This window comes from Filicampus tigris, chromosome 18 (genome assembly GCF_054856515.1).
Source record: "Filicampus tigris isolate MCC_2025a chromosome 18, RoL_Ftig_1.0, whole genome shotgun sequence".
NCBI lineage: Eukaryota > Metazoa > Chordata > Actinopteri > Syngnathiformes > Syngnathidae > Filicampus > Filicampus tigris.
Genome location: NC_141234.1, coordinates 2,652,817 through 2,671,376, shown reverse-complemented (window position 1 = coordinate 2,671,376; position 18,560 = coordinate 2,652,817). Strand labels below are relative to the sequence as shown.

Here is an 18,560-nt window from a genome sequence, read left to right as displayed (position 1 = left end):
TTAAAAAAAAACAACAACAACCTCCAAACGACCAGCTCAACAGTCGTTTAGGCCAACAATGACATTGGAAAAACATTTCCAAGTCTTCCTGGTAACACCCTCTAAATTCTCAGTTTCAATCTCATGACACCAAATCACAAAATTAGGAACAGGTCTCGAAGTCATAAAGATAACCACCTCCTTGTCCACAGTGGAAACGGTGAACAGACCCAAAATTCTGTGTGGGCTGGACATCTTCCTCGACCGCTTGGGCTACAAAGAGCACATGATGGCCATGAGTCAAGGAACAAGGGCATTCTTCATCACATAAAAAAAATAAAATAAAGAATAAAGTAAAAAAATTCAGCAAGGACTCAAGCGTTCCAGTAGCAACATCTGCACTTAGGAAAGTGTGAAAGGTTTTTTTTTTTTTTTTCTCTTGGCTCATTGCCAGTCTTTTATGAAAGCTTCTGTTGTAAGGTGCTCAAAAGAAATCAAACAAGGCAGCCATTGAGTTTCATCTTCAACTGTTACCAATATGTCTATCACCGATGTCGATTGGGAGCATTTAACTGGGGAAAAAAAAAAATAAAATTTTTTTTTAAAACAGCATTGACTCATTCGCATCCCATAAATTCCTGAGCGCTTTCACTGTCGGAAAGAAAGGATTCCTGGGATGCTTCCTCTGGGAGTAGGCTTGTCGGTACAAGTGGAGAAAGAGGGGCTGGGGTGCTTCCACCTCCTCCACTCGACCCCCGACCCACCTTACAGACCCACCTGATAGCAGGAAAAAAAAAAAGACCCATCTTACCTCAAAGTCACACAACAGTGACCCGATATAAAAATCACACTTAAAGACTAACCCCAAAGGGCCTTCTTCCAAAAACACCTTGAAAGCCCACCTACTAGCAACAAACATGCAGACGAAAGAGAACTGTAAAGATGACTGTGTGTCCATGAATGACTTATGTTTGACTCTTTCTGCAAATTCACCTCAAATGAATAGAATGCGTCCTCGCGGCTGTCATGGATGTTTTTAATTCCGCGGACCGCCACGCTTCTGCATTCTAGAGGAGGGTGCGGCCGCCCTCCCGACAGCCCACCCCTCCCACCTTCTTTTATTAGGGGAGCACTGGCCGATATCACTCCCACCGTGTAAAAAAAAAAAAAACAACATCAAGTGTGCAAGTGAAAGCATGCGTGTCCATCACAGAAACAAGAATGCAAAGCAGCGCCAGGTACCATCAGGCCCCGCAGCATTATGGGTCAGTGCCAAGCTGATATACAACCGGCACACTAAAAGTAGCTGTGTTACTGTTCAACATTATGGAATGTGTTCCCTTGTAAACATTACTCGAGAAATTTGCAGGTGGCATACTAACTCATTCAGTTTACACACTTCAGTGCTGTTTTTGTCTCCCTCTATTGTGCTGTTTTTGTCTCCCTCTATTGGACATTGGCGGCAATGACACTAGAGGCTGGTTCAGGAAAAAGCGGAGGGGCGTGTGCATTGGTGTTTGCGCGATAGTCATGGCAACACAGTGAAAACACACGCCTCTGTTTACACGCAAGTACGCCCCTTTGTAGCTGCAACAGTTTACTGACGCAAAAATAAAATCGCTGTTGTTGAATATAAATGCACCCGTGTGTCCAATGTAAACACAATGACATCACAACAGACATCAATGAATCCATGAATCAGTCATCTTCAACGACCCTTCTCTAATAACATAAGACTCTCCTACTTATCTCAAAGAAACAACATCAAAGAACCTTCTGAAAGACCACCCTCAAATATCCTCCTGCAGACCAATCTCAAAGCCCCTCCGAAAAATATATACAGACAAACCCCAAATATAAAGACCAACCTTCAAGAAACACCTCCAAGACCGTCCTGAGAAGACACCTCAAAGAACCTCTAAAAAAACCAAAACAACCTCAGGGACTCCCTCAAAACAATGTCATCACACCACCACTATAGATCAATTTAAAACATGTTATAAATGATAAATATACACACAAACGCACACACTAATAACACTGGTCAACACATTTTTATTACATTTTTTTAGATCAGAGATGCTAGTAAAATTTCTAGATTAATATTTTGCACTTCTGCCGTCGTCTTTCTATAGCACATCAGGTTTTCATAATAACAACAATAAAATAATATGTTTAGTATTTTTTTTTTCATGAATGAAGGGTTAGGTTCAGCAACAGGTGGCATTTTTGTCTGAAACCTCGTAGCTATAAATCAACGCATGGTGAAAGCCGTGTTGCGCAATGGTCCAAAATTAAAAAGGGAAAAATCTCTCAGTAACCTGATGTGCTGGGGAAAAAAAAGTAAAGACATTTTTGAAATCATTAAAAACACATTTGGGGGAAAAAGCTACATCCGATTAAAATTTGCTTTTTGAATTATAATTCGGGCAAGCATTTTTTTTTTCCAATTTAACTTTCTTTTTAATGACTATTTCCAGAACCTGTCGACCAGCTAACCTAATTAGCACTCTGTTAATTGTAATCAGACCTGACCAATGATCTCAAATGGACTGAAAGTTGCCATCTTGGATGCCCACCTTCAACAAACACCCACCCACTTATCGAGAGGATATGCTGGGCTGGAGTTACCCATCCAGCATAGCATCCAGAACAAAACTAAACAACGCACAGAGCGCATGCGTGCGCCAATTCTCCTCCCAATGCGCCTGCGGGGATGTCAGTTAGCAGGCGTGCGCGCGCCCGCACGCAAACGTACCTGCGCAGCACATGCGACTGTAGAGGTGCGAGCCCACGTCCTCGCACCTCATCTCGTGGATATAATTCATCCTGCGGTACGTAAAGACGCGTTCCGCCAAGCCGCCGTCTTCCACGCGAGCCTCCATGCTGCTGGCCATCGATGTAGAAAACCCCGCGTGGATTTTTTTTATTTTTTTTTTTTCCCGTGATCAACTTTTGTCTCTACCCGAGCTCCATGGAGGAGGAGGAGAGGAGAAGTGTCGTCTCGGATTGCACCCAAGTCCAACCCACTCCTGCTGGTGCGTTCAGTGGCCGCGCGTAAAAAGCACAGTAACGTGCACGCGCCCTAGGCTTTCCCCCATACTTTTTTTTTTTTTAAGACATGTGACAGCTGCACCGCCCACCACTTGCATAAGCCACCCCAGAGCTACAATTAAACACACACGCACACACACCGATTGAGCGCATCGAAGCGCACACACTGCAGAGCATGGGAGACACTTTTCCCATAGTCGTAACTCACTTGCAATCAAAGTCAAAATAGACTATTTTGTTAGTGAAACACACTTTCAACAAATCTAGATATTAAAGTGCATTTATCCTGCAATAAGATGTGAAAGTACTGATGTTTCTACACATTCTTATCTGCAGTAAATATTTAGTTTGTCTCTATTTTTCACTCTTTTTTTTTTTTAAATAGATTTTCTTTTTTTTCCTTCTTACTTTTGGGGAAGAAAAAAATACCGAACGAATTTAAATGAACCAATAGAAAAACACCTATTACATTTCACGTGTTCAAAACGCTGTTTAAAAAATATATGAGTAACGTAGATGAGATTGCATAGAGTTTGGTTCTACAATTACAATAATTTTTCCGAATTTGAATTAAAAAAAAAAACAATAAAAACCTAAAAAGAAAAAAATATTTCGAAAATGTAGTCGTTAAGATTGCTTTTGTGCACTGAACGGGATTTCATACAAAAAAGTAAAAATGCCAACTATGCGTTTATCAAACTAAACAAAAAAAAAAAGAAAGGAATTATATTTGTAAACATTTGATCCACCCAGGCCAGTTTAGGGCCACGAGCCACCAGTTGAGAAACGGTACGGAGTGCACATTTAGCCTCACTTCGGCCATGTTTGCAACAGCTGTGCGTCATAAATAACCTACACACTGAAGCTACACCATTGTTGTCTTGTGCGCAACATTGCTCAACCATTCATGTCCTTCACAGCATGTGGAGGAGAAACTCGCCGACGTAAGACGTGGGAGGACTCTTGAAAGGAACCGTTTGTCTGCACTCATTCTCTGCAAGCGGGCACGTATAGAAATGTGTGGTCGTAGACCACCACAACATTCTCGGGGTGTTTATGACACTGAAGTTGTTCAGGAAAAACTGATTCATTGGGCATTGAGTTTTGTGGCTTGTTTTTCAAGTGAGCCTACAAATGGCAGCTTCAAACCAAAACTTTTTGGGTATAGTTTCTTGAGACTTTTTTTTTGTGAGTCTCCTAATGATAGTCATGCCAACCACGTTTCATGTTGCACACTGAAACAGGCTACATGGGGCTAAAGTTTCAAAAAAGTTCTTTTTTTTCTTTTGTCAAGTCAGCAAAAAAAAAAAAAAAAGGCAGATTTATTGCGTTTTTTTTTATGGGCTTGGCTTCTTCAGACTTTTTTGTGGGTCTCCTCATGGTAGTCACGCCTACCAAGTTTAATTTTGCCAAGTGAAACGGGCTTCTGGAGCAGAACTTTTAAAAAGCTGAACTAGAGTGTCATTCTTTTTTTTTTTTGGGCAAGTCATCAAAAAATGTTCACTACAAACCACCAATGGCAGGACTTTCTGTCTCTCTTTAGGGCTTGGCTTCTCGAGACTTTGCTTGCGGCTCTGCTCATGATAGACATGCCTACCGAGTTTCATGCTGCCAAGTGAAACAGGCTACAGGGGGGCTTCGTTTTTTTGAAAAGGTACCAAGAAGGAACGATTGTTCTAGAGCAGTCTTCTTGTTTGGGTGCAGTACAAGTGGGCTGCTCTCCCATCGTGAAGTCTGTTATGAGAGAAAGGAGGTAGCAGAGTGAGTCACTGCAGCACGGAATATAAAATGCACTGCAGTTTTGGGTGTGGCTCGCCACCAAATGGAAACGGCCTTTAATGGACCACGTTGCGGTTGGGCAACACAAAAGCTGCAAAGTCTTCAAGGCATCTGATGCAAAGTTTGCGGGAGAATCTTTTGTTATGGCTTCTTCGTCTCCAGGATACGACGCCCGCCAACCGCCAGTGTCAAGTTCGCCCGCCTGGCGTGGAACTTGCCGAGCTTTTTTTAAACGCCGCCGCGCACCTTCCCACTGGGTCAAAGGCACCTTGGACTCAAAACATTAATTACAGGGATTAAATTCACCCCGCTGTGATGATAAGAAGCATGTGATCCTTATTAATAATTACCACAGAGAGGTGTCACGTTTCTGTGCGGGACGGGCTTTAAGCTATCAAATTCAGACATGACATCAACATGGCCGCCGGTGTCTGTAATGCGATACCTTCTCCGGTGCAAACAGGCCGAGCTTTGACACCGAGGTTTAATATTTGCACGTCATTTTGCAGTCAAACACCGTCTGGATTTGACCGCACAGCTTCCAGGAAGCAGATGTCATTATGATACATAATCACCGTGATAATGATAATAATGAGCTCCATGCTGCTCCTAATGAGAAGACTTTCAGCTTTCTTCTTCTCTTGGGCTACTTTTTGGCTTTTTTTTTTGTTTGTTTTTTACCGCAGATTCACGCACACCAGAAATAAGTTGTCGCAGAAGTGCCTAACACAAACAACAGCACATCTATGATTGCTGACTCAAGGTCACAAACATCATTCGCTAATTCAATATGGCCGACAATCGCTCGTGAGAACGTATTGTAATGACGCCACAAGTGGTCAAGACTCAGCTGCCGGCACAATTTCTATCGCTTTACTCAACAAATGGTGACAAGATAAACACGCAGTAAACATGCATACACAGTGGATCAATCTGACATCAAGGCTGACGAGCCCGTCAACAACTAGCCGCTAACCCGGGCTCACACAAAAGTCAACGCTGCACTTTTATTCGCTGACACCCACATCACTCACCTGTCAAGTCACATTATGTTACAGGGCGGATCATGAGGATGGCGACCCCGAGTGGACAACAACAATACCTGCGCCTCACATGCGCATTTTGTGAATAACAAAAATGTGATTAACAAAAAGTCCTCGCATTTTGGATTGTTCACAAAACAGCAGAATGTAAAACGAACGAATAATCACAATAATAAAAGACACGTCAAACAATTGAAGATATATTTCATTTTTTTCTATTTATGAGATCTGAAAAAATAATTCCCGAATCTACTTTTCTTTTTTTTTTCATTTGATAAAATAATTCCTGGACTGTATAGTGCTTTACATTCAAGCAAACCATTATCTCTCTAACAAACTATTGACTATACGTGATAAAAAACCTCCTCTGTGAAGGTAATTGCAAGGTCTCTCTCATAATTCTTGCCGTTGTTGTACCCGTGTCAAAAGCGAGTATTTATCTCGCCCAAGGTGTGTCCCATCCTCTTCCTTTCAGAGAGCTTTTTATGACCCCAATCGCACCACCGGGACCGCCAAAGGAAAAGCGGCCGGCCAGGTTCTTGGGCAAACAATCGCAACAAAGATGGCCGCCGCCATCACAGCAAGTAGATGGTAACAAGGAACGCAGTCGTGACTTTGTGTTGAGGCGACATTTCAAACAGGTTTGTCTAACATGCAAAACAAGCCGAGTTGAGGGCCACCATTGTGTCACATGGCGACGACACGCCTCACTCATGTGCGTCCAGCTTCCTCACTATCACCAAATGTTTAAATTATTACCACTGTAAGCCGCTTTCAAACTAGTTGAGCAGGTAGTTCTACTTCCGTGTAGGTGTGAAATCTATCTAAAGAAGTTTTCCACTTAATGACTACTATTTTCATAATGGTTTTCGTAAGTGCTGAAAGCTGCAGCAACGGGGAGAGTCACAATCCAAACTACAAATCATTGCGTAATTTAAATTCACATTTAAAGGTTAAATACGACTGAACTGTGTGTGAAAAAAATGCACTGTACTGGATTTTAAGTTTTAAAATGCTAACCGTTGTACATTTTATTTGTATTTCTAATTCTGCAACTTTTTGCGTACCATTAGAGGGAGCCCTTGTATCACTAACGGGATTCTTACGGCACTTTGAGAATTTGTAAATGATATGTATCACAATATAGCAATTGTGTGATTACTTGGACACGGTATTATAATAAAAAAAACATCTGTATTTCTGCAACATTAAGAATAAAATTATATTTTTGTGCAATTGTACTTTTCACGGCAAGGGTGGTGTCTTACGAGAAAGTCATTTTTCGAAAAGTATTTTTTTGTTTTTATAAAATGTACAACTTTGTAGAATTCCTCCCCCATATTTTTTTTTCGTTGCCTTAGTAATTACAAATTATTATCATTAAAAACAAAGAATTTTCTCTCAAAAAGATCGGGGACAGTACGATATTAGAGGCTTGTGTATTAGTGTTATATCGTAAGAAAAAACATTGCATTATGTGTACTAGTTCATATTTACTAAGTTTTGGAAGTTAGCATGATCGCATTATATGCTAGCATTAAGCTAGCGGACTTTTGCTGGATGAACTTATGCGATTTGGTTGAATGTTTTTGTGTTTTAACATACAAAGTTTAGTTCTGCAGTGTGAGTCAATTTTGCCATCAACTTCAACGAGAGTGTACAATTCAAGATACGAGCAGCCTTCCGGAACGTAACTTGTTCCTAAATAGGCGCTTGTTGTCATGTCAACGCAACCCAAAGACACGCTCAGCAGCCCGAGCTCTTGGGCTACACAGTCTGAGGACGGAAAACTGACACGCATCCAAAACCAAAACCAAAACCAAAACCAGATGCCGCCTCCCCGCCGGCAATCACAGGGTTAACTCCGACACCGTCATTCCACAGGAAACTGAGCCGAGGGAGGAGCGGCGAGAGGGGGGCCAAGGGGGGTGGTGACGGCAGGCGGGATAAGAGAGCTGCGAGCACAGCGGCAAAGACCGAGACGAGCGAGCGGCGGAGCATTCAGGGAAAAAGTTTCCGTCCTTGGACTTTAAAGCGGCAAGGTTGCCACCCCACGAAAGCCCCCCCCCCCCCCCCCCCGACCCCCCACTGAGTTGCCCTTGAAACTGGCACGGCGCTTACCTCGCTTCTTGCGCAACCTCCAGCGCCACACCAGCAGCAAGGTGACCAGGTGGCCCGCCGCCACCAGCGAGGGGAACGCATTTCCTGGGGGGCTCGCCGGCATCGGGCCTGGCTTCGGAGTGCGGCGGTCGCGGCGGATTTGCCGACACGTGGGAGGGAGCGGGGGGGTGGGTCGACAGGTGAGGAGGGTAGGGAAGGAGTGCAGTGGAAGGGGTGGGGACCGGCTTTAGGGGTGTGGTGCCATCTGGAGGGTTTGCTCGCTGCAGCCAACTCCTCCGGTAGTTTTTACAAAGAGAGAGAAGTCACGGCAGGAGCAGGACTCCCTCCCTCCCTCCCTCCCTCTCGCCTATTCCCTCCCTCCCTCCCTCTCTCACCCTCCCCCCTGCGCTCACTCTTGCCGCGGCTCTTGAACGATGGCAAATAGATAGTGTGTACAGTACAGTCAGAGCAGCTGGTAACTTTCTACGCTACTTCCTCCCGAACGCCACTCCCGCCGCTGCGCAGCTCTTGAACATTCATGAACAAACAAGAATCCTCCAAGTGTTTTGAAAAAGGACACAAGTTGGAGCAGGGGAATTCCTTGCGCTCAAAACCACTCTCCTGCCACTGCAAGCTGCATGGCAACAACCTCCAAATGTGAGCAAAGAAACGAGACTCCAACGCTAGTTTTTTGCAAAGGAGAGATGAGTGCGAAGTGAAACTAATTGCCCCTGTGCTCACTCACTGCCACTCCACCGTGGCCCTAAGATGCATGTAAACCACTTCTGAGTTTCACAGAGTAAACAAGACTCCACTACTATGTATTTACAAATACATAAAGTCTCCCGTCGTATGTCGATCACTCCCCTAACTCACTGCCGAGTTGCCCCCCAAGCTGGGAAGAAGTTACCAAAATAAACAAGACTCCTGCCGCCTGAGGGTGACTCGGCTGGCCTCGCTGGACAGACTCCCTCACTGCTGTCTGTTAATAATACATGAACACACACACTTATTTATAAACACACGCATACACAGTTCAGGTCTGATAAGCAGGCAAGCTCAAAGTTTTTTCCCGCACTCCCTTTTTCCCCACTGCAGGATCATCCGAAGCTGATCCCCTTTCCTCCCTTCCATTAATGTTTACAACAGAGCCTGAGCCATTTTTTCCACCCCCGGAGCCCTTAACCCCGCTCGCCGAGACTCATTATGCAACTCCCGTAAGCGGCAATTGCAACCTCATGCTACAGTGCAGTTGGACAGCAAACACTCCCGAATTCTTCGCAGCTTGTGAACTGACAGAAGTCAGAATGCTTCCATTAGCATTTTTACAGCCCCTTTCACATTGCATGTCATGTCCGTAGCAATCGGGAACGGCGGGGCGGATTTCCCGGATTCCAAGGGAGCATCAAAAGCGGCAATCTGGCAGAAAGTCAGCACGAAAGAGACTTTTTGTCTGCAGTGTCACGAGCAATTCACTGCAGACAAAAAAAAAATAAAAAGAAAGGGCGTTGCCGCTTCTTGGATCGATCAAGGAAACATGAAAACAAAGCGGATGGGGAGATGATGATGATGATGATGCACTTTTGCCTCGAACAGGTGTCGCTTTCATCTCGAAGAAACCCGACGCCGAGAAGACGCTGTCACAATGCAAGCGACCGACAGGCACGCCACCAAATTAGTTGGACTTACAACTTAGCACTTAAGCATTAGCGCTTAGTGTTTGTGTGTGTGCATGTTGTTGGTGGAGGTATTAATGCTCACTTTTAGAGGCATTGAAGTCAATGTTTTGGTGTTAAAAACGCAACCGCCAATACAAAATACAACTGTGTGGTGCTGATATGATGATTGACACATGACCGCGGCCAATGGCGGGCAGTGCCCTGCCTGAAATGCAAATCACGCTACAGTCACATCACGAAAGATGTGTTATTGCTACTCATGACATGAATGTCACTCTTCTTCAATGAAATTCTGCTGACTTATTTACTAAAGTATGCAAATTGAATGCATGACATTTCATTTTGTTTTGAGATTTTATTTGTATTTTTTAAAGACAACTCGATTTTAAGATTTCATTCGAGAAATGTCAAATTTAGTGTCTTGGATTAAAAAAAAAAGAAAATAACCTTAAAAAAAAAAAAAAGAAAAAAAAACAGTTTGTTGGGAAAAAAAAAAATCCAAATTGAAATGAATGAATGTGTCTATTCTATTCATTTATTTGATTTGCATAAAGAATATGCTCAGTTAATTTCTTAATTTAAAAAAATATATTTTTTAAAGGGAGACCTACACTTTTTTTTGTTGTTGTTTTGGACAAAAAGGAACAAATTCAAATAAAAATGTTGAGATTCCAACTCAAAATGTATATATATTTTTCCTCATTTAAAATTAATTAATTAAATTAATTAAAAATGATGGCTATTTTATCGAAGAAACGACATTTTCCTAACATTTGACTAACAACATTGCAAACCAGCCCTGACGCAGAAATGACGCAGAAATGCTTCTGTCCAGCTCTCAGCTTCTATCCGGCAATGTGAGCGGAACAGATGTGCGGAATTCCCTCCCCCCTCGCAGCTCTAAAAGGGAGGAGTTGGCGACCGCTCCCACATGTGCGACGCCGCGCCGACGCTCTGCATCCTCAATCGCTCGTTCGCTTAATAAACACTCCGCTCATCGCCTGATGAGCGCACGCAAACACTACATCGGCGAGATGTTGCCACAGCAAAAGTGTCGTACAAAAAAAGAGCTTGAAAGACGATCGTAACGACAAAAACAACAAATAAAAACATACCACGTGGAGATCCGGGGCAAACGCAGCAGCACAAGTCCATCCTGCCTTCTTGCGTGCTCGCCACTTTTCCACAAAATCCTCCTCCTCAGACCTGACCTCTCCACATTGTGTCTTCTAATCAGAACCCAATGGGAGGCGGAGGCGGATGGATGGAGGGAGGGAGTGAGCTTGGGGGAGGGGGGGGGGGGTGTGCTAGGGAAAATAACGGGATGAAAAAAAAAAGGAGGCTCGTCAGCCGGCGAAGGGAAAACCAGACGGCCCTGAGCGCTGTGATCTTAGTGGAAAGAGCATCTCATGCGTGCTGCGTTTCCCTGGACGGCTTCCATGAGTTACAGGGAAAAAAAAAAAAGAAAAGAAAAAAAAAGAAAACAAAATTGGACAAAGGGCGGAAAAGTGGCCTGACAAAGAGGCCTCTGTGAAAGTTGTTAAAAAAAAAAAAAAAAAATGCTGCGCCTCATCCACATGATGCGCCTCATTTTTCTTCTAAAAGCGTTACAGCAATGTTCTGAACAGTAATGCTTCGGTCTGGGTACAAGTATTGATTAAATCACCCTATGGGATAACGGGTCCTTAAAGTAACAGTTACAAAAATATAAATTCGTCACCACGGCGACTACAAGACACCCAATTTAGCGGTCTATACCATCAATGTGCTATTCAGCAGTGATTCTCAAAACTAAAAAAAAAAAAAAATACTTCGCCCGGCAAGTACCACCAGAATGACCAACATTAAAAATATAGGAGCTAGTAGGCCTAAGTGTCCATCCATAACCAGGCAAGAGTTTTATTCCTAAAATGTATGCCTTGAGACATTCGTGACCCGACTTGACTTGCAAGCAAAAATTTGAGATATGAGCGCTAGATGGTGGCAGCGAACGCAATTCAACTGACTTCACAACAAGCAGTAGTTTGGAAACAGGCAAACTAAATAGACCACAAATAGAATAACATGGTGTATATTTAATTAAAACAACTACATAGCTTAGCCTAGACAAAGTCCGCTAGGCTTAATGCTAATAACAATGCAAAACAGAGAGAAGAAACAGATATTTATTTGAACTCAAACAGTGCAGCAACGCACAACGTAACCAAACTCACTTGCATATATTCTTTATCCTCTGAATATCAACTAATGTTGCTGCAGCTTACTGAGGAGGTGTGACCCTTTCCATGTATATTCGTAAGCCTACACTGCCCCAGGTGGCCAAGGCACACACAGCAGAAGGAGCAACACAATGTCCGCGGAAATCAAGCACAAAATGTGGCAAAAAGTATAATATTACGGTGTTAGCACATTTTTTTGTGGGCTGGAAGAGATGAATGGCACTTCCATTCAAACTGATTAAATGGCTGAAAAAATAGAATAATAAGCTAAGCAAACTAAGTTACACTATAAACCAACTGAAAAGCTTTAATCCAAAAACAACAGAGAAGCCAAGAGCATATTAGCTTGTTAAGCTAACTGAGGAGGAGACATCACATCTCAATGACTCACTTCCACCCCCGGAGGCCAAATGTGGTGTTGTATTTTTATCCCAAAAACAAAGACAGATCCTAATCCTTCTGAAGACCATTTTCCCAAAGAAAGTCAATTCTGCTCCAGAAAGAAAACGACGGCGTGGCCAACATAAACAGCGGGCCGCACCGGCTGCTCGCCGCTAAAAAGCATTTACGTGCTGACACCTTTTGGCAGAAAGACTGAACTGTCGCCGCCTACCTTGACCGTTCTGAATCAAAAGCTCCATGAAATCTCGGCTACGCATGGGCTCCATCTTAAGGCTCTCTTGCCACGTCCGGACGTATCGCACGGCGAGGGAGAAGACAGACAAGCCAGCAGACGCCAAAGCAGGCAGTCCGGCCTGAGAGACGCGCGGAGGGGGGCCGCTGACTGCCACATGTTGCACCAGCGTCTTCACCCTCCCTAAGAGAGGCACCGGCTGGAAAACATGAGCCCGGCTGCCCGTGGCACACCAACATTTACCATCTCCAGCCCGGGTTGCTTTTTTGTGTGCAGATCGGACATGCTTTTTTTTTTTTTTCCCTAAATTCCCTATCAAAAATAAAATAAAAGTGACCTGGATGTAATTTCCGTGCAGCAGGGGGCATCAGAGAAAAGCTCAAAATGTGTACAAGCAAGTTAACCCTTCTCTTTTAGTGCGGGTCAAATTGACCCAAGTTAATGTTTTTTATTTATTTATTTAATTTTTTTTTTTAAATGCAAAAATACATTTGCTGCTAGCCTTGTTCTTTTTTTCTTTTTATCAAATAATGACAAAATATATACATATTTACATGTATTAAATAGTTTGATCAAGAGGCTAAAATGGGGGAAAACCTATTTATCATTAATCTATGTTTCTAAAAATATTTTTATGCTGACATGCGGCAGATTTAAAAAATATATGCAAAAACAACTTCTGCTTAGGAAATTGACGCAAATTGACATTTGTTAACTTAAATTATTTCCAGATTTTTGGACATGCAGTGGGTCCCACTGACCACCAAACAGGAGGGTTAATATAAGCATATAATTTATCATCAATATTATACCATACCATATATGGCCTCATATAATCTATGACAGCAAATAAACAAAGAATACACAAATCAATAGAGTGGTTCTTCCCAACAAGCATCTCCTCATCCAAACAATTTCCATCCCTAGATAGAAATCTTAATAGGACATCATGAGCGCGGTAGCTTTCCGCCTGCTTCTCATTTAGCCGTATTGAGAACGACAAGCCCATCACTTAAACGGTCAGCAAATGGTATTATCAGCTCACGCAAAGGAGTCAAGATGATTTGAGATGATAATCCCGGACACAAATAAGGTAATTAACCCGCACGCAGGTCAATGAACTGAGCAACATGTGAAAATCATAACACGTCAAATGTGGCACCCTGAGGGAGGTCCAGGACAGAGAAAAAGAGCAGACAGGAGGACAGTAGCGGGCTGCGGTTGTAAACATCTGGAAGCTATACAGGACCTGAAATCCAGCCGAAAGCAATTTAGGCACACGCGTCTTCTTATGTGTGCACTGAATTGTACAATCCAACATTTTAGCATAGCAGCAGTCAACAATGTTTACGTTTTAAATTCTTAAGACCTGATGAGCTCGGTTGCTACCGCAGGCTCAAGCTAAAATGAGCAAAACCGTAAGCCAAGATAAACGGGGCTAAAATATTTGAAGTTACGCTAAGGTAGTGTAGTTTAGTTGTTTATCTTTAAAAGTATGAGAGGGATTCATTGTGTGATAAAATGCTGCTGGAGGCCAAGTAATCCGTCAGACGTGACACTTTTGAGCATGTGGTGTTTCTTTTGGACAAGACGAAATGTCGTGCAGAGCGCCACACTCATTTCTTCCCATTCACAAAGACAATTGTGCTAGTACCCTTTCCAAGTCAACCTCCTCACAAAGTTAACTTGGAAAGAACGCGGCTTCGAGGAGGTACCGCGGTCGTTGGCGGGGCCAAAAATATACACGCGAGGTTTGGAACATATTTACAATTTTTTTTTTTTTTTTTTTTTTTTTTTACTCCTCCCCCGTAATTTGCTTTTAAACACGCTGGTGGAAGAGCGCCATCCTCTAATTTTCATCCATGCAGACGCCACACTGCCACGCCATCATTTCATTGCTGCTTTCTTTATACTGACACCACGCGTGGCTTCTTGAGACTTTTTTTTTTTGTGGCCCTACGCATGATCGACGTGCCTACCTAATTTCACGTTGCCGAGTGAAACTTTCTTTGGAGTTTTGGTTTTATGATGAGTCATCAAACTTCGCAGCCATGCTCCGCCCATACGCAATGACTAAATCGCAAATGTTTGACAATTTAACATCGCTTATGTGCCTAATATACGGTCTTTGGTCTTTCACTTGTATACACCTGAAAAATTTGGCAAGTTTTCGGGTATGGAAAAACCCCAAAAATTGCGGTATTAAATCAAATCAAGCGTCACGGCTGGGAAAACCCCAAATGTGAGCGATCACAAGCAGATCACAGGGATGCTTTATCACATGGAGGTCTGGGTTGAGTTGTGCTTTTTGGATGGCCAGAGCAGATTCATCACCTGAATCATGCGTCATACATCACAAAGTCAAAGATTTATTGATATGTGAGGCGGATCAAATAATTTTATATCTGACAGTATAATCCAGCAGTCCTCAATAGGTGGACCCTGGAACTGAATCCAGACCAAGACTGAGATCTATTCTGAAGAGAATAGATCATTCTCAGGAACGCTTTTTTACCCAGCAAAACTTTTAGGGAATTGACCACTGGATTATTGCAGTAATGAGCACCGACGCTGCCAGTTTATTTAACAGCGGTCGCATTCAGACCAACCCGCATTCCTGATGGAGTTTTACGGCGAGTGATATAAGACGCATGGTTGTCTTCCAGGCCGTTAAAACGCAACCCTGCAGTTTAGCATTTCGGAACGGCCGACGTGGGAGCCCTTGTACCCATGCTTCTCCCGTTTAGGAACATCTGGCAGTGAATTGTTGGGAGCCCTCCAGCAAAGATCACCTTTCACCCAACAAACGACGAAGAGAAACACCCGGAATATGGCGACAAGTAATTGGTTCGTGCCAGTGTACAACTGAACTATGTGTACACAACTGAGCGTTATCATAGATGAAGTGACTGTATAAATATAAAATAAATATAATAATATATAGTATAAATATATAATAACCAAATAGTAGCAGGAGCTAGTAAAGTATGAATTGCGGTGGATCAAGAAGTGAGCCCTGCGGCACTCCACTATCTTTGATTGCTGCGCCATGTAATAATCCGACTGTTTGTGTGTGTGTGTTGTCAAAGATTAAATGACTCAATGACCCAGACCTGGTAGTTTAAATTACAGTGCACTGAGATGTGAGCCCCTGCGGGACTCCACATGCGCAACATGAAAAAAAAAAAAAAAGAAATATGAGTATAAAACAATTTGAAATAATGTAAACTGGTTAGGAGTGGTATAAAATCTTAGTCTGCATGCGTGTCATGAAAGACAAAATGTCAACATCAAGCAGCTCATACTGTAGTAGCAGCTTGGTAACGTTTCAATTACAACGGACCAAGAAGTGAGCCCTGCGGGACTCTACATGCGTGGCTTTAGTTTCTTAAATGCATATTTATGACTTTAACATTAGATAATGCTCTCATTGAGTTATGCAACAATGCGGCATGGCTTGTTCTTTGGTCTGAATGACACCATAGCATATTTAAGCAATCAAATACGAATAAAAATAGTCCAAAATGGGTGAGAGGTGCTAACTGATGCATGCAGGAATTTGCCTCTGGACTGCCTCAAGAATTTGGTGTAAAGGTGACTGCGCTCAAGTTTATGTGAGTGTGTGATAAACCGCTTGTCGCCATGAATCATCCAAAAATGTCAGTAACCATGGCAAAGTGACCCTCTGCCAAAATATGAGTCAATACTGTTGAGACAGTGGCGTTAACACTGCTGCTAATGGCAACGCTTCAACTAAAAACAATAACAAAAGACACACACTTCCTGGTAGTGAGTGTGTCACAATTGAGGGAAGTTTGTTTATGCTACTGTATATGTTATGCTAATTTATGCAGTCACAGTGAGGATGTGACCCAGTGTGACGACGACAAAGCACACGTTTGAACCCCCAGATTAGCGTGACAGCCTCACAATGACTTGCCCCGCCCTGCCCTGGGAGTCAATACTCGGGATCGCCTTGTCAACAAGAAGACTCGTTCAATAACTATGAACTCCTTTCAGACTCTGGCCGTCAAACAGGCATTTGCACCCCCTTGAGGAAAAAATGCTCCACCGTAGCATCCATCAGGAAGTGGCACTTAAACGTCTCAATGCTTTGAACGCCGAAAGAAAATACTACAACAGTGCAAGAAACATCTTCATGAAAGGCGGCTTCATGAAAGGGTCCAAACAAGAGCACCACCCAATGGCCACTCAAGGGAAACGACTGACTTGAAAACAAGTGGTTGCATTCATTCACTCACTTAAGATCTTAATGTATGTATTTTTATCTACTGTATTTTAACTAATAAATAAACTAAAATTACACTAATTTGACTGCACCAGTACACAAGTAGAGCTCAATAATAGTCGTACCGAATCCCAAGCCAGAAAAGGAAACCAAATTATTGGGAACAACTCTCATGATGACATGAAACTTTTCAGTCCATGCATACATACATTTTAGATTTTTCAAATGTGTTTTCACAGTACTCGGGGCATCCCACCGTAGACAGAAGCAGGTGAGGAATGTCAGACCTTCACGTGCGCCACTCAAATTGGCAGCGGATGCATGCGAGAGTTGCAAAGTGACATGTGAGAAGTGTGAATGTGTGCATCAGCAACACGCACCGACTCCGCGGGCTGGATAAATGGAGGACGATGTGGTCGTGTGGCTTTTGCACAATTACACAGACGCAATCCTGTAAGGCCTCCCCTCAGGGTGCCTTGGAGAACCACTTGCCTAATTCCAGAAGAACCTGCTCATGCGATCAATCAAACATGGCTTCAAACGCACTGTCAAGGAATATCTCACTAATATATATATATATATATATATATATATATATATATATATATATATATATATATATATATATATATATATATATATATATATATATATATATAGATAGATAGATATATAGATAGATATATAGATAGCTAGATAGTTAGATAGATAGCTAGATAGATAGCTAGATAGCTAGCTAGCTAGCTAGCTAGCTAGATAGCTAGATATTCCTTGACAGTGCGTCTGAAGCCATATATATATACATATATACACATATACATATATATATACATATATACACATATACATATATATATATTTATATATACACACATATATACACATTTATATACATATATACACACATATATATACATATATACACACATATATATACATATATACACACATATATATACATATATCCACACATATATATACATATATCCACACATATATATACATATATCCACACATATATATACATATATCCACATATATATACACATATATCCACATATATATATATATATATATATATATATATATATATATATATATATATATACATATACACACACACATATATATACATATGTGATTATTGTTGGGGTTTTTTTTGCGGCGTTTTATTTGTTTCGATATGTGCCATAACATAACATAAGCTAGGATGTAGGAAACATCCAACATAGTAGAGTCCCCACAAAGACATTCTATTTGATACGAATGGCGGCCGTCAAGCATCCTAATTTTTTAACTGCCAGCAGAAACAAATTGACTGGGTAAGAGTCATTCAAGGAATGACAATATACGAGTAAAACAGAACTGTGACTTTTACATGCTAACGCAGCTCACGAGTGCACAGTGATCGCGTCAGTGGGCTTCATTTGCATTGACTGACTGCTTTGTGTAACTTTTGCTCATTGAGGATCATCCACTAAATGACGTAATAGCATGACGCAACTTGACTTGACTGTCATCGTGAACGCGAGTCAGTAAAACATTCTTCATTTGTTTCTTTTTTTTTTTAGGTGGGGGTCAACGTTGACGCTGAGGCTAGTTAGCATGCAGGTTATTAGAGTTCATGAAAACCAACAAAATAACTACAACTAAAAGTGAAAAAACATTTTCGTTAGATTTAAAAAAAAAAAAAAAAAAAACTAAAATACTAATACTAAATAATACTAAAAGATAAAAACAAAGCATTTTCGAAAAATAAAAATGAAAACAAAAACTAACAAATATGGTCTAAAAATGTATTAAAACAACAAGTCAAAACGAAAT

The 18,560-nt window shown here is 42.0% G+C and overlaps 1 protein-coding gene across 15 annotated transcripts in view; it reads right to left on the bottom strand.

Annotated features, from left to right (window-relative positions):
- Window positions 1-18,560, bottom strand: part of pleca (plectin a) — a 65,106-nt gene that overhangs the window by 30,292 nt on the left and 16,254 nt on the right. For 2 of the 15 annotated variants that reach the window (XM_086015471.1, XM_086015473.1), the window contains exon 1: window positions 7,977-8,094. The exons of 9 other annotated variants lie outside the window; for them this stretch is intronic. In XM_086015471.1, the coding sequence (XP_085871597.1) occupies window positions 7,977-8,079 (103 nt within the window). In that variant the 5' untranslated portion in view covers window positions 8,080-8,094. Of the gene's footprint in view, window positions 1-2,737; window positions 3,037-7,976; window positions 8,095-10,749; window positions 10,834-18,560 lie in introns of those variants that run through there. 4 more of the 15 variants (XM_086015468.1, XM_086015469.1, XM_086015475.1 and 1 more) reach the window with 3 other exon arrangements.